At 33.8% G+C, this 15,135-nt stretch overlaps 1 protein-coding gene and 1 long non-coding RNA gene across 2 annotated transcripts in view; one reads left to right on the top strand and one right to left on the bottom strand.

Annotated features, from left to right (window-relative positions):
- Positions 1-14,621, top strand: part of SAMTOR (S-adenosylmethionine sensor upstream of mTORC1) — a 71,413-nt gene extending 56,792 nt beyond the window's left edge. The window contains exons 4-5 of the mRNA XM_014849992.3: positions 1,915-2,029; positions 11,428-14,621. Coding sequence (XP_014705478.3) covers positions 1,915-2,029; positions 11,428-12,057 — 745 coding nt within the window. The 3' untranslated portion in view covers positions 12,058-14,621. The remainder of the gene's footprint in view (positions 1-1,914; positions 2,030-11,427) is intronic.
- The window catches only part of LOC123282857 (uncharacterized), a 65,601-nt gene that overhangs the window by 36,369 nt on the left and 14,097 nt on the right, over positions 1-15,135 (bottom strand). The gene's annotated exons all lie outside the window — the stretch shown is intronic.

The raw sequence follows: 15,135 nt of genomic DNA, 5'->3' as shown, positions 1-15,135 counted from the left end.
TAGAGCAGATAGAAAATGCACAAAGTAAGATACTAGATATAAATCAAAATATGTCAGTAAATCACATTAAAAGATCTAAATACTGTAGTTAAAAGACAGATTGTCAGACTGGATTTAAAAATCCAATTGATGCTGCTTATGAGAGACATATCCAAAGCATAAGACTTTACAATAAATATCATTTCTAGAGAGAAAGGAGATTTTTCTTAATGATAAGATGTGTGATTTAATAGGAGAATATAACAGTTTCATTTGTATGTGCCTAATAATATAGCTTCAATATATATAAAGCAAAAATTGACAAACAAGTCTACAGTTGTTTTGGGGAGATTTGTTTTATTTCTCCCAATATTGTAGTTTGATAAATTTCAAAACTCTAAGGAAGGGGCTGGCCCCATGGCCAAGCGGTTAAGTTCACGTACTCCACTTCAGCAGCCCAGGGTTTCGCCAGTTTGGATCCTGGGCGTGGACATGGCACCTCTCGTCAGGCCATGCTGAGGCGGTGTCCCACATGCCACAACTAGAAGGACCCACAACTAAAAATATACAACTATGTACCAGGGGGCTTTGGTGAGAAAAAGGAAAAATAAAATCTTAAAAAATAAAGAAAGAAAATGTTAAGACATTAAGCTCTTGGTTAAAAATGTAACCTCTCTTTATTGCATTCTTTTTCTGAAAAAAAATCAACTTTAGATTATACTATTTTCACTTACAGTGCCTTTTCTAGGAGCTTAACATACTTCTGTAGTTTAACACATCCTAATGGGCCCTAAGGTAATATGCTAGCCAAGGTATAAAAGAGAAGCTGGATAGGTTCTTTCTGCTCTTTAGGCTTCAAGGAATCAAGATTCTGTTTTTACCCAATTATTTCCTTATATTTTCTTTCCTTTATTTTCCCACTCTCCATAAATTTTTTAAAGAAAGTTAAGATCAATGAAAATGGCATATGTCTGAAGTTGATTTTTATTATTGCTTTACTGTTTGAACATTGGGACTACAGGCTTCACACCAACAAAATCCACTGTTTTTCTTCATCCTTACTTACTGCTGTGTAGCTCAATATCAGTTACATTCAACTAACTTTATAAAATAGTCATTTCTGGTTTTGTTTTCCTTTTTTCCTACTATTTTTGGACATGAGGAAAGTTCTTGCACACAAGAATTTTTCATAACTTAAAAAATGCTATTCTATTTGTGCTTTTTTCTTTGGTCCTTCGAAACAAATTATTGAGACAAATTAAAGTCAAATCCAAAGACACCATTCGTTACATTGACTACTGAGAATTGATTTATGAATGGATTCTTTCATCTACAAAGACAGTTTTCAAAATGTGTTCTGGGGATCCGAGAGCCTTCCAGGATCTCTGGGGGGGGTGGGGGGCGATGATTATCATAATAATACTAAGTTGTCATTTGCCTTTTTACTCTCATTCTCTCATGAGTGTAAACTGGAGTTTTCTAGAGACTACTTGGCTACGTCACTACATGTGATGTTGCAACAGCTTGAATGCAAAAGCAGCTAGAACTCATTTGTCTTCTATTAAGCCAGACACTAAGAGACTTGAAAAAATGTAAAACAACGCCTTACTTTTTACTATCTTTGTAATCTAGAATTTTCATTAAAAACGTTGAATTTACGTTAACATATACGCTAGGTTTATTGCTTTATAAATGAATTAATACAAGTTTTTAAACTATTCAGTTTTAATTTCAAATATGGTATTATTGATAGATACAACCCCCATAAAAGAAAGTTTTTTAAGGTCCTCAGTAATGTTTAAATGTGTAATGGGATCCTGAGACCAAAAAGTTAGAGCGCCAATAATCTATATTATCTTTTTAATTCTCAAATGTTTAAATTTTTTTTTTATACTTTATCTTAGAACAGGTAAACTAAAAATAATCTGTTTTTAGGTTGCTACAAACCTCAGGAAAGATCAGATTACTTGATGTTGGCAGCTGCTTTAACCCATTTCTGAAGTTTGAAGAATTTCTAACTGTTGGCATAGACATTGTACCTGCTGTAGAGGTATGCATAGTTCTATTTTGTTTTATTTTGAGACTTGAATATTTTACATGTATATTTACAAAGGAAGAGCACTATCTTTGCATTCCTGAAATAGCAAATATATTCCTGTGTACAAGTTGATAAGAGATTGTTTCTATTCAAAACTAAATATATATTCCATGAACATTTCTGAGAATTTAGTTAATATTAATTTGAACAGTTCTATATTGTCTTTATTTTCTTTGTTTTCTTCCCTGTGATCATCTACTGTTGCAATCAAGAAACTTTAGTAGATTGCAGATTTCCAGATAGCTGTAGTGTTTGGGCTTTTTGTTTATTTTATTTATTTTTTAAATGTATTTATTTTTTTGGTGAGGAAGATTGGCTCTGAGCTGACATCTGCTGCCAGCCTTCCTCTTTATGCTTAAGGAAGATTGCCCCTGAGCTAACATCTGTGCCAATCTCCCTCCACTTTATGTGTGGGATGCCACCACAGCATGGCTAGACGAGCAGTGTATAGGTCCCACACCCAGGATTCCAACCCATGAACCCTGGGCCGCCGAAGCACAGTGTGTGAACTTAACCACTATGCCACTGAGCTGGTCCCAGTTTGGTTTATTTTTTTAACGCATCTCTTTCTGACATGTCCTGTGAAGTAGAGCCATTACGGAATAGTAGAAAGAGCAAGGGCTTTGGAGTCAGCTAAAACTTTATTAAATTCCAGCTATTTGTACTTAGTAAATGAAACTTCTTAACTTTACATAGAATATTTCCTCTACTTTTAAAATTAGATTTTTTCTCAGTGACATAAATTCACAATGTTTGCCATTTTACTTTTGATATAGCACCAGGCACAAAAAATTTTTTACAAATCGCATTTTTATTGTTATAAAGAGATTGTATTAGAGTATCAACTTTGGGTTAGGGATTTTTTTTCCCTCACTGCTACATTCCCAGCACCTAGAAGAGTGCCTGCTACATTAAGTACTCACTAAGTACTTCTTGAGTAAAAGAAGGGAATCTTACTTTCAACCTAGGTTTGAATCTCTGAGCCTCAGTTTTCTCATCTGTATAATGAGGTTAGTAATGGACCTTCATAGGATTTTTGTAATGTTTACTTGAGAAAAAGTATTTAAAGCACCTAGCACAGTACATGTTATATTGAGTGCTAAAGAAATGTTTGTATTATTATTGAAATGTTCCTCCATAAAGATTCAACTTTCACATGAATCTTTTCTTTAATTTTGATGAGCACAACTGTCTAGATTGAACCTATGTGAGTACAGTGAGGAACAAGAAAATGCTAAAACCATTACTATTATCTCTACTACCTAAAGATGGACAAATGTTTGCTTTATGGTAAAACAGCTGTTCTTAGCTTATCACTGCAGAGAATTCCTGTGCCATCAGGAGCTATAGTTTTAAAGTGCTGGTAGCTTTGTACATGGATTCTCTTCCCTTCCTCAGGAGACACATTAGAGATGTCCTTCAGAGACTGCTGAGACATGATGACCATTTGATATAAACCTCAGGCTTAAGTATTATTCTTAAAATACTAAATTTGTTTATAGAAAGGGTTATAAACTTTCAACTGTGAAGTCATTAGGGAAGTCAAAAGAACTGCTATAGATAAGTTCAATAGTAGAATCAGACTTTCACAGTTCCAGAACCCTATAACTAATTTTAAAATGAAGGCAAGAGACTTACACTTCCAGTCAAGATGGAATAACATGGACCAGATTCATCCTCTTTCCCCCACTTGAAGCAACGAAAAAGTGGACAAAATATTTAAAATAATTTACAAGACACTGGACATCAGGTAATGGAGGACAGTGATCCCTGAGACTGAAAACAAAAGAGATGAGCCCTACAGTTGCACCAGCGTATAGCCTTCAGAGAGTTTCCAGGATTTGGCACAAAGAAGGGATTCCCAAGCACAGCCCAGTTGATTCCCTGAGTTGTGGAGATGGAGTTGAGAGTCCTAGGAGACCAAGAGAGCTAGAGTTGGTAGGACAGAGTACTGAAGATATGTGAGCTGCACAGAGTGAAAACTACAGAGGTCTGCAGAGAGTCCTCCTTGAGTACTCAGCTGAGTAGTGATCATTACCTGTGTGTGAGAAAACTACATGAGACTGGTGGAAGTACTACCTGAAAGGACTAGAGGGTATATTGCCCAGCACTCATACAGGCTAGAAATAGTACCATTTCCCACCAGCCACACTGGAAACCTTAAGAATCATAATGCATTGGGAGGAGTACACAGAAGAGTGAGCCTTGCCTCAGTAGTGGAGAGTAATTAGTCTTAGACAGAACATAGCTCTAGTCCCACCTAACAAATCTTGAAAGCATGACCTCAAAAGATCAAACCGTCTCCAGGTAACTTAACTACATCTCAGAACAAATTTCAAAAATATTTATAGCAATACAAAGCCATCCAGCACCCAACAAGGTAAAATTCACCATGTGTGGCATCTAGTAAAGAAGTAACAAGCCCTGTAAAGAAACAAGAAAATAGGACCTGCAGTGAGGAGATAAATCAGCCAACAGAGACCAACCCTGAACTGACACAGATGTTAAAATTAGTAAACAAGGATGTTAAAGTGGGGACATTATGACTGTATTCCATATGTACAAAAAGTTAATTAGAGACATGGAAGATATTTAAAAATACCCAAATCTAACTTCTAGAGGTGGATACTACAATGTATGATACGAAACATGTACTAGATGGAAGTAAATGTACATTAGATATTGCAGAAGAAAAGTTAAATTGAAGACATGGCAATAGAAACTACCCAGAAGTAAACACGGAAAAGAGAATTTTGTAAAACAGATGAGCTTCAGCAAGAAGTAAGACAGTTTCAAGTGGCTGGAGTGCCCCCAGAAAGGGGGGAGGAGTTTGAAGAAATAATGGCCAAAAATTTTCCAAATTTGATAAAAGCTATAAATCTACAAATCCAAGAAGCTCAGCAAACCCCAAGCACACAAAACAAAGAAAATTACACCAAGGAACATGGTAATCAAACTCCCAAAAAACCAGTGATAAGGAGAAAGTCTTAAAAGCATCCAGAGATTTAAAAAAAAAAAAGATATGCCAAAGTACTGAAAGATAAAAATTTTTCACCTAGAATTCCATACCCAGCAAAAATATCTTTCAAAAATGAAGACAGAATAAAGATTTTTTTTTCCAGACATACAAAAGCTGAAAGAATTCCACATCAGCAAATTTGCATTAAAAGAAATGTTAAGAAAGAAGTGCTTCAGCCAGCTGGAAATATGGATCTACACAAAATAATGAAGAGTACAGGAAGTGGTAACTACATAGGTGTAAAAAATATTAGATTTTTCCTCTTTATTTAAACTCTTAAAAGATAACCAACCATTGTTATGGGTTGAATTCTGTGCCCCTTAAAAAGATATGTTGGAGTCCTAACCCCTAGTATGTGACTTTATTTGAAGATAGGGTCTTTACAGATGTAATTAAGTTAAAATGAGGTCATTAGAGTGGGCTCCAATTCAATATGACTGTTGTGTCCTTATAAAAAGGAGAAATTTTGACATAGAAACACACAAGTGGGATGCATCTATAAGCCAAGGAACACCAAAGATTGCTAGCAAACAACCAGAAGCTAGGAGAAAGCATGGATCAGATTCTTCCTCACAATCCCTCAAAAGACCAACCTTGCAGACACCTTGATCTCTGGCAGTCTAGCCTCTAGAACTGTGACACAATACATTTCTGTTGTTTACACCATGCAGTTGGGGGTATTTTGTTATGGTAGCCCTAGTAAACTAATACAACTGTTTAAACAAGAATAATAATAGCCAGTGAGATGTATAATATATGTAAAAATAAAACATATAACAACAATAGCACAAAGGATGAGAGGAGGAGAAATGGAAATATACTATTTTAAAGTTCTTATACTATACATGAAGTGGTGAAATATTATTTGAAAGTAGACTATGATAAGTTAAAGATGTATAGTATAAATCCTGAAGCAATCACTAAAAGAAAAAAAGAATTATAGCTAATAAGACAACAAAGGAGATAAAGATAGAATCATAAAGAAATTCAGTTAATCCAAAAGATGGCAGAAAAAAGAAGAGAGGAAACAATGAACAGATGGGACAAATAGAAAATACATAGCAAGATTATAGGTTTAAACCTAAGTGTATCAATTATCACATAAAAATAGCCTAAATACCCCAATTAAAAGGCAGAGATTGTCAAATTGGATTAAAAAGCAAGACCCAAATATATGCTACTTATAAGAAATGCACTTCAATTATAACACACAAATAGATTAAAAGCAAGAGTATGGACAAAAGAAAGCTGGTGTGCCTATATTATAATCAGACAAAGTAGATGTCAGACCAAAGAATATTACCAGCAGTAAAGATGGTCATTTCATAATAATAAAAAGGTCAATTCCTCAAGACTACAAAACAATCCTCAACATTTATGCACCTAATAAAAAGAGCTTCAAAATAAACCAAAAACTGATAAAATAGCAAGGAGAAATAAAATTATAGTTGGAGATTTCAATACCCCCCTTCAATAATTGATAGAAAATTAGAACATCATCAAAGAAAAACTCACCAGGAACATTAGAGCATATCTTAGAACGAAGATATATAAAAAACATAAGATATCAAAATGTATAGGATAACAATAAAGTCCCTAAAGTAGTACTCAAGGGAAAATTTACAGTACTAAACACCTTTATTAAAAAATAAGAAAGGTCTCAAAACAATGACATCAACTTTCCAACTAGAAAAAAAAAAAGGCATACTACATACAAAGTACAAGAAAGAAAATAATAAAGATCAGAGTAGAAATCAATGAAATAGAAAACTTTCAGAAAAACAGTAGGGAAAAGGGATGAAAGCAAGCTATTTCTTTGAGAAGTTCAATAAAATTGATAAACCAGTAGCCATACTGATTAGGAAATAAAGAGAAGGAAGTGACATCATTGTAGATTTTATCAATGTTAAAAGGATAATAAGGAAATATTATAAACAACTTTATGCCAATAAATTGCACAACTTAAATGAAATGGAAAATTCCTTGGAAGACACGTACACCCAAAGGTCACTCATGAAGAAATAGATAACCTAAGTGGCCCTCATGTATTAAAGAAATGTGAATTGGTAATTAACTTTCCCACAAAGAAAGTTCCAGGTCCAGATGACTTCACTGGTAAAATCTACCAAATAGTTAAGGAGGAAATAATACCAGCCATACACAAACTTCCGTAAAGCTGAAATGGATGGAATACTTCCCAGCTTATTCTATGAGACCATTATTCTGATACCAATACCAAACAGACGTTACAGAACAACAACAAAAAAAACCTATACACTTTATCCCTCATGAACATAGATGCAAATATTACAAAATTTTAGCATATTGAATCCAACAATATTTCAAAAAAGATAATATATCATGGCTAAGTTTGGATTATTCTAGGAGTGCAAGATTGGTTTTATCTTCAAAAAACAATCTTTTCACCACAGTAATACACTAAAAGTAATCTCAAGAGGCATAGAAAAAACATTTGGCAAAAATCCAAGCGTTCTTTCCTGATTAAAACTCTCAGAAGGAATTGAAGGGAATTTCCTGAACTTGATGAAGTGTATCTGAAAAATCTACAGCTAACATCATGCTTAATAGTGAAAGAAAAATGCTTGTCCCACTAGAACTAGAACGAGAACAGGATAAGGATATTTACTCTTACCACTTCCATTCAGCATTCTCTAGAGGTTCTAGCCAGTGCAATAAAGCAAGAAAAAGCAATTATAGGTATCCAGATTGGAAAGAAAGTAACTGTCTTTATTCACAGATAAAATTCATCAACTATTAGATTATTCCATGTAATCTTCAGAGAAGCTACTAGAACTAATAAGTGAGTTTAGCAAGGTTACAAGATAAAAGATGAATATACAAAAATCAATTGATTTATATATACTAGCCACAGTCAATTAAAAATTAAAAACATTGTAGTAGCATCAAAAATATGAAATATTTAATATATGAACATATATTTAAATGAAATATAAATCTAACAAAAGATATGGAAAAACTTGTGTATTGAAAACTATAAATTATTGAGACAAATTAAAGAAGACCTAAATAAGTGGAGAGATATACCATGTTTATGGGTGGAAAAACTCAATGTTGTTAACATGTTGTCAGTTTTCCCCAAATTTATGTATAGATTTAATGCAATCCTGATCAAAATCCTGGCAGGTTTTTTAATAGAAATTGAAAAACTTATTCGAAAATTTGTATAGAAATTCAAAGGACCTAAAACAACTAAAATAAAAAAACTAAACAACTAACTAAAACAACTTTTTAAAAGGACAATGTTGGAGAGTAACACTACCTGATTTCAAAATTTATTTTAAAGCTACAGTATGCAAGACAGTGTGGTATTGGTGTCAAGATTATCAATGAAATATAATAGAGGGTCCACAAATGGGGCCATACTTATGTACTACTGATTTTCAACCAAGATGGAAAGGATAGTCTCTTAAACAAATAGTGGTTGGAACAATTAGATATTCATATACAAAAGAGAAAAACTTCAGTCCATGCCTCATACCACATACAAAAAATGAAGTCAAAATGGGTCATAGAACTAAATGAAAAATGTAAAGCCATAAAGCTTCTAGAAGAAAATCTGTGTGGCGCTGGATTAGGAAAAGACTTCTTAGATATGACGCCAAAAGTTGTCCATGAAAGAACAAATTGATAAATTAGCCTTCATCAGAATTAACAACTTCTGCTCTTCCAGAGACACTGTTAAGAGGATGAAAAGACAAGCCACAATCTGAGAGAAAATATTTTCAAGTCATGTATCTGATTAAGGACTTGTATCCAGAATAAAGAACTCTCACAACTCAATAATAAGAAAATTTTAAAAAAATTTAAAGCAATCCAGTTATTTTCATTTTTATTTTTTCAATTTATTTATTTATTTTTTTGAGGAAGATTAGCCCTGAGCTAACATCTGCTGCCAACCCTTCTCTTTTTGCTGAGGAAGACTGGCCCTGAGCTAACATCTGTGCCCATCTTCCTCTACTTTATATGTGGGACGCCTGCCACAGCATGGCTTGCCAAGCAGTGCCATGTCCGCACCCGGGATCCGAACTGGTGACAGCCCAGGCCGCTGAAGCAGAACGTGCACACTTAACTGCTAAGCCACTGGGCCGGCCCCAATCCAGTTATTTTTAAATGGGCAAAAGATTTGAACAGACACTTTACCAAAGAAGATATCAAGATGGCAAATAAGTACATGTAAAGAACATCACTACTCATTAGGAAAATGCAAATTAAAACCACAGTATACCACTACACACCTATTACGATCACTAAAATTTAAAAAGCTGGCCATGCCAAATATTGATGAGGAACTGGAACTCTCATACACTCTGGGTGGGAATGTAAAACTATATAACTGCTTTTGACAACAGTTTTGGAGTTTCTTTAAAAGTTAAACATGCACCTATTATATGATCCAGCCACTCCTCTCCTGGATATTTACCCAAGACAAGTGAAAGCATATCTATTCAAAGACAAATGGGAATATTCCTAGCAGCTTGAGTTGTAATAGCCAAAAACTAGAAACAAGCCAGATATCCATAAACAGGTACATTGATTTAAAAAACTGTGGTAATCTTTGATATGGTAGGATACCTCAGCAATTACAAAGGAATAAACTATCAATACATGCAAAAAAATGGATGAATCTCAAAATAACTTTCACACAGTGTTTCACAAAGCGTTTTCACAAAAAACAACTTTGTGAAAGTTATTTTGAGAATACAAAGAGTACTTTGTGAAAAAAGCCAAGCAAAATAAGAGTACATTATTCTGTATTATTCCATTTATGTAAAATTCTAGGAAATACACATCAATGACTGCCTCATGGCAGGGGAAGAGCAGGGAGGGGATTATAAAGGGGCACAAGGAAACTTTTGGGGGTCTTGGATCTATTCATTAATTGTGGCAGTGGTTTCACAAGTGTATAAATGTCAAAACTTAAAAGTGTACACTTTAAATATGTTTGTGTGTCAGTTATACTTCAGTTTTTATGCTAGTTATACTTCAATAAAGCTATCAAAAACATAAAAGCAAAGGGAAGAAGAAAAACAAGAATCTTTTTCCATGTTATAGAACTTTATGTATCACTTTCCCTAAAAGATAGTCCAGATGAGTATGTGACCACTTTGTCTACCCACTAACAAGAATGGGGACTAAGGTATTAGCTCATACCTTTGTTAATTAATAACTGTTCTTATAAGGGTAACTAATTTTTGTCTAATTTTAAAACTGCTCTCTTATTCTGGATCATTTCCATAGAGTTTTAATATTCAGCAAGTGATGTGGTGCTATTTATTCCTTTACTTGTAGTATTTCCCAGGGTCATCTGAGTAAATTAAATTTGATGTGTAGTTTGTTTCAAACCAGGGATTAACATTTTGATAGAATAAATTGCTTTTAAGATAGTTAATGATTAAAATGTTTTTCATAACTAAGTTTTGGTATTCTGCTTTCACAAATTTATGCCTCTTTCATTATCCTCTGACTTCTTTGATTCATCTTTATTTCATGGTATTTCTTGTTTAAAGTTGTTTTTATATTAGCTTGTTTTTGGTAACTGTAAATGTTGAAGTGAATGTAAATATGACTAAGTTTAGAAATAAATCATTCCTGTAAACTCTTAGCCAAATTAAATTTCAATTTTTTTTTTTTTTAAAGATTGGCACCTGGACTAACAACTGTTGCCAATCTTCCTTTTTTTTTTCTTTTTTTAAGGATTGGCACCTGGGCTAACAACTGTTGCCAATCTTTTTTTTTTTTTCTGCTTTATCTCCCCAAACCCGTCCTGTACACAGCTGTATATCTTAGTTGCAGGTCCTTCTAGTTGTGGGTTGTGGGACTCCGCCTCAACGTGGCCTGACGAGTGGTGCCATGTCCGCGCCCAGGATCTGAACCCTGGGCCGCCGGAGCGGAGCACGTGAACTTAACCACTCAGCCATGGAGCCAGCCCCTCAATTTAATTTTTAATTTTAATTGAATTTAATTTCAATTTAATTAATTCAAATAAACCCTTATTATTTTTTTAAAATATATGCTTAAAAATTATTTCTAATTTCAAATTAATTGTTAGGCAGAAACATTTTTTTAAGTGATGACTAGAAATTCTCTGGGCTTAATTACTCTGAGATTTTTGTGAGTAAAAGTTGTGGTTGAATAAGTCTGTGCAAGGGGAATAATTTAGAAGGGAAAGGTGCATAAGTAAAGCTTGAATTATATAGAAATGCTATGAAATAGTTTGGTATAAAATCTGTGTAATAAGGTGAAAATAATCTTGAAATTCTTAATATGCCTTGTTTTTCCCTTTCTGCAGAGTGTATATAAATGTGACTTCCTGAACTTGCAGCTTCAGCAACCACTCCAGCTTGCACAGGATGCTATAGATGCCTTTTTGAAGCAGCTGAAAAACCCTATTGATTCTCTTCCTGGAGAACTTTTCCATGTGGTTGTTTTCTCTCTCCTCCTTTCTTATTTTCCATCACCTTACCAGCGATGGATTTGCTGCAAGAAAGCCCATGAACTATTAGTGTTAAATGGTTTATTGCTTATCATCACACCGGATTCCTCCCATCAGAACCGTCATGCTATGATGATGAAAAGCTGGAAGATTGCTATAGAGTCCCTGGGCTTTAAACGTTTCAAGTATTCAAAGTTTTCACATATGCATCTGATGGCATTTAGAAAAATCTCCCTAAAAACCACAAGTGACTTGGTTAGTAGAAACTACCCAGGGATGTTGTATATTCCTCAAGATTTCAACAGTATAGAAGATGAGGAATATTCTAACCCTTCCTGCTACGTTCGATCAGATATAGAAGATGAACAACTAGCATACGGTTTCACAGAGCTCCCTGATGCTCCATATGACTCAGATTCTGGAGAAAGTCAAGCCAGCTCTATTCCTTTCTATGAGCTAGAAGATCCCATATTACTTTTAAGTTAATATAAAAGCAAATGGCCCTTTCAGTCCAGACTCCGAAACTAATTGCTTACACTAATCAGAAATAGTAACATGAACTCAGTACTTAAAACCTGGTTTGCAAAGAAGAAATGCAAAGGTTTACAGAGTTTGCTATTTTTTTCTACTTCTGGATTTTAAAATTTATTCTTATATAGAAAGCTTAGTTTCATGCAGAGTGACTCCTGTCATAGCAGAAACCACTGTTACTTTAGCATTTAGCACTAAGATGTCATAGAAAGGTACCTTTTTCTCTTTAGTGCTATTGTGAAAAACGCATAATTTGTTATGTATTTTTTTTTCATCTTTTAATGTTGACTTTAAACCATTGCAGTGAGAAACTTTAAGATATGTAGAAAGCTGTAGGTTGCACTTTGATGACTCACAAGTTAAATGTGACACAGAGGTAGATTGGTGTAGTTGTTTTGTGATGCACTTATTCCTTTTTCTAACTAAATTGTTATGTGTTACAGAAAGCCATTTTCTGTTCAGTTTTGTCTGATGATCCAGTATTTCCGGAACTTTTTGGAATTGATCATTCTTTTTCCTTCTTTCTTGCTCATTTGGCAGCATCAGACATTGGGGGAGAGATGTCCCCCACAGTATGTATTCTCATTTGATTAGCACAGTACAATAAACACCATTGCCAAAGTAGAATTTTCACATCTTTCTTGTTGATTTGGGCCTTGGTGTTAAGTATTTTTAACTGTGAGAGCTCAGTTTTACTTTTTTAAATTTAGGTTTCATTTACAAAATTTTCTCTTAAAGCAAGGAACAATATAATACTCAATTCTGACCTGAAACACCTTTGTGAAAGGGTTTGCACTTGTAAGAGAGTTTATGTTCTATCTAGACCAACCTTGATAGGGTCCTCGCCTTTCCGTTAAGGAGGTGCTGCACTACAAGTCTGGAATTATATAGAAAAATTTAAAATTAACACTCTGCTGTTAATCTCATAAAATGGCTTTGGTCTTTTGGTATTCTAATTTCTGTCTAAATCCTAGCAGAAAATTTTCTTTGAATATATAAACCATTAGTTGGCTGTGGGAATTTTCCCTTTCCACATTGATAAATGCCTTTCTGTGTTTCTGAATCAGAAGCAAATGATTAAGGAGAAATATATGTCCAAACAAGACAAGATTAGTTTAAGTAGCTAAGAACATTTAGTCCACATTGTCTTGTCAGCCAGCAATTGTCATGTAAACTATCATTTTTAAGAGTGCCACTGTGTGGATTTTTTTTCAAGTGGTTATTACATTAAAATTACCTCATACTGAGGTTTTTGCACTGAAATATCACAGTTTCAGATTTCATGGTTAATGTTATGTGTGTGTGTGTTTTTAAGGAAACTTGCATTTTCAATAGTTGATCCTAAATTTCATAAACTGCACTTCTTTACTCTGGTAAAACTGATGTTTTTGTGCTTATTGTGAATTGCTGTAGTTAACTTTGAATGTTAAACTTTATTTAGAAATACAAAATTTACCCTTTAAGATATAAATGGTTGTGTGTGTACCCGATATTTCAAATTAAATTTCACATTCTAAATGCAAGTAGGAAGATTATAATTAACCTAAAAAAGTCAGTCGACTAAATGCAATAAATATTGGTTGTTCAAATATGCCAGAAGTAACTTGAAATTTTTCATTTACTTTCAATAGCGTAAGATTCCTTCATAATTAGGATTGACTTTCTTTCCAGTTAAGCCCTACAGGTCAAGTCTTGTAACTCCTCCAAAAGAAGAAAAAAACACTGTGTTCAGGATAACACAGAAGTGTGTTTTGGTAGTACCTCTTTTACCATACTGTCTATTTTCTTTGATTTGGCTAAATACTATGTAAAGGACAAAGAAAACTATACCAAACGAAAGCTTTGAAAGTAAATGAAAAACAGTGTTTTTGAGAGGCTGGTGTAAGTATGACCTTGGAGTCAGCCTTTGTGTTACAGCTAAAACGTTGGTGCTATAAATTCTTCTGATTGTTTACAGATGTTGATTCTGCTTATGCTCCAAAGTGTGCATGATATATTTTACGTAGTACTTTAAAGAAAAATCTCTTTATGAAACCTATACTCCCACTTAGTATAAATTTGTTTGGATTTATAAATATCATTTGTTACTGTAAATTCAGCTTATTCAAATTAGTTGGCAGAGGATTTAAACTAATACATATTCCACCAAAGCCAATTCAACATGTGTTAAAATATAAGCAGTCTTGTGGCTTGGTGCCAGATTATATATGTAATGACAAGAGAAGTTAATAGAGCCTTCTAATACTGTATGGGTACTCTTAAGAATGATTTTATTTGGATATAAAGAAGTTAAGGGGCCTCCTGTCACATTCACAACAGGATTCTCCAAAATAATTCGGTGTTTCAAAAACAAATGATCATTTGTTTGGATTCTGCAGGATCATGACTAGATCAAGTGATTTATATCATAGTTGCCAAGTGGTGGAAGGTGGCATACCTGAAAATGTATGTTTGTGTTTGTTGTATTTTTTCACATTTTGTGAACAAAGCACATTTATTAAAAATTTTAAATTTTCTAATATTCATTGTCTATTATTTGTAAACTAAAAGTTTTATGGTCTGTGAACTATCTCACTAAGTGATTTCAGAATTGGGAAGCCATTTAGAACTTGAATAACTTAGAATTTTCTAGCTGGATTCATCAGTCAAATCCCTTAATTTCATAAATTTGTTTACTGAGATCCAGAGAGCTCAAGTGACTTCTCCATTGTCATGGTGTTTATTGAAGAACCAGAACAACAGCCAGCATAAATTCTAGGTCATTGTATGTCAACCACATCATACTCCACTTTCCTTCAAAGTTAATTAGATCAGAGATAATTTAGTTAAGTATATCAATTTTTTTAGGGCAGTGGATTCTTTCTCATGATGTGAAGGAGTTTTTTATTCATTTAACAAGTTCTTGAATTCTATCACGTGCAATATGCTGGGGAACAACAGGGGTTGTGGTGGTCACAGCACCTCAATTTCATGGAACTTATGATCTAATGAAGACGACAAGCGTTCTACATCGAGTTAATGTCTGTATCTAGG

The sequence above is a fragment of the Equus asinus genome, chromosome 1, assembly GCF_041296235.1.
Source record: "Equus asinus isolate D_3611 breed Donkey chromosome 1, EquAss-T2T_v2, whole genome shotgun sequence".
In the NCBI taxonomy this organism is placed as follows: domain Eukaryota; kingdom Metazoa; phylum Chordata; class Mammalia; order Perissodactyla; family Equidae; genus Equus; species Equus asinus.
This window is presented reverse-complemented; position numbering and strand designations above follow the sequence as displayed.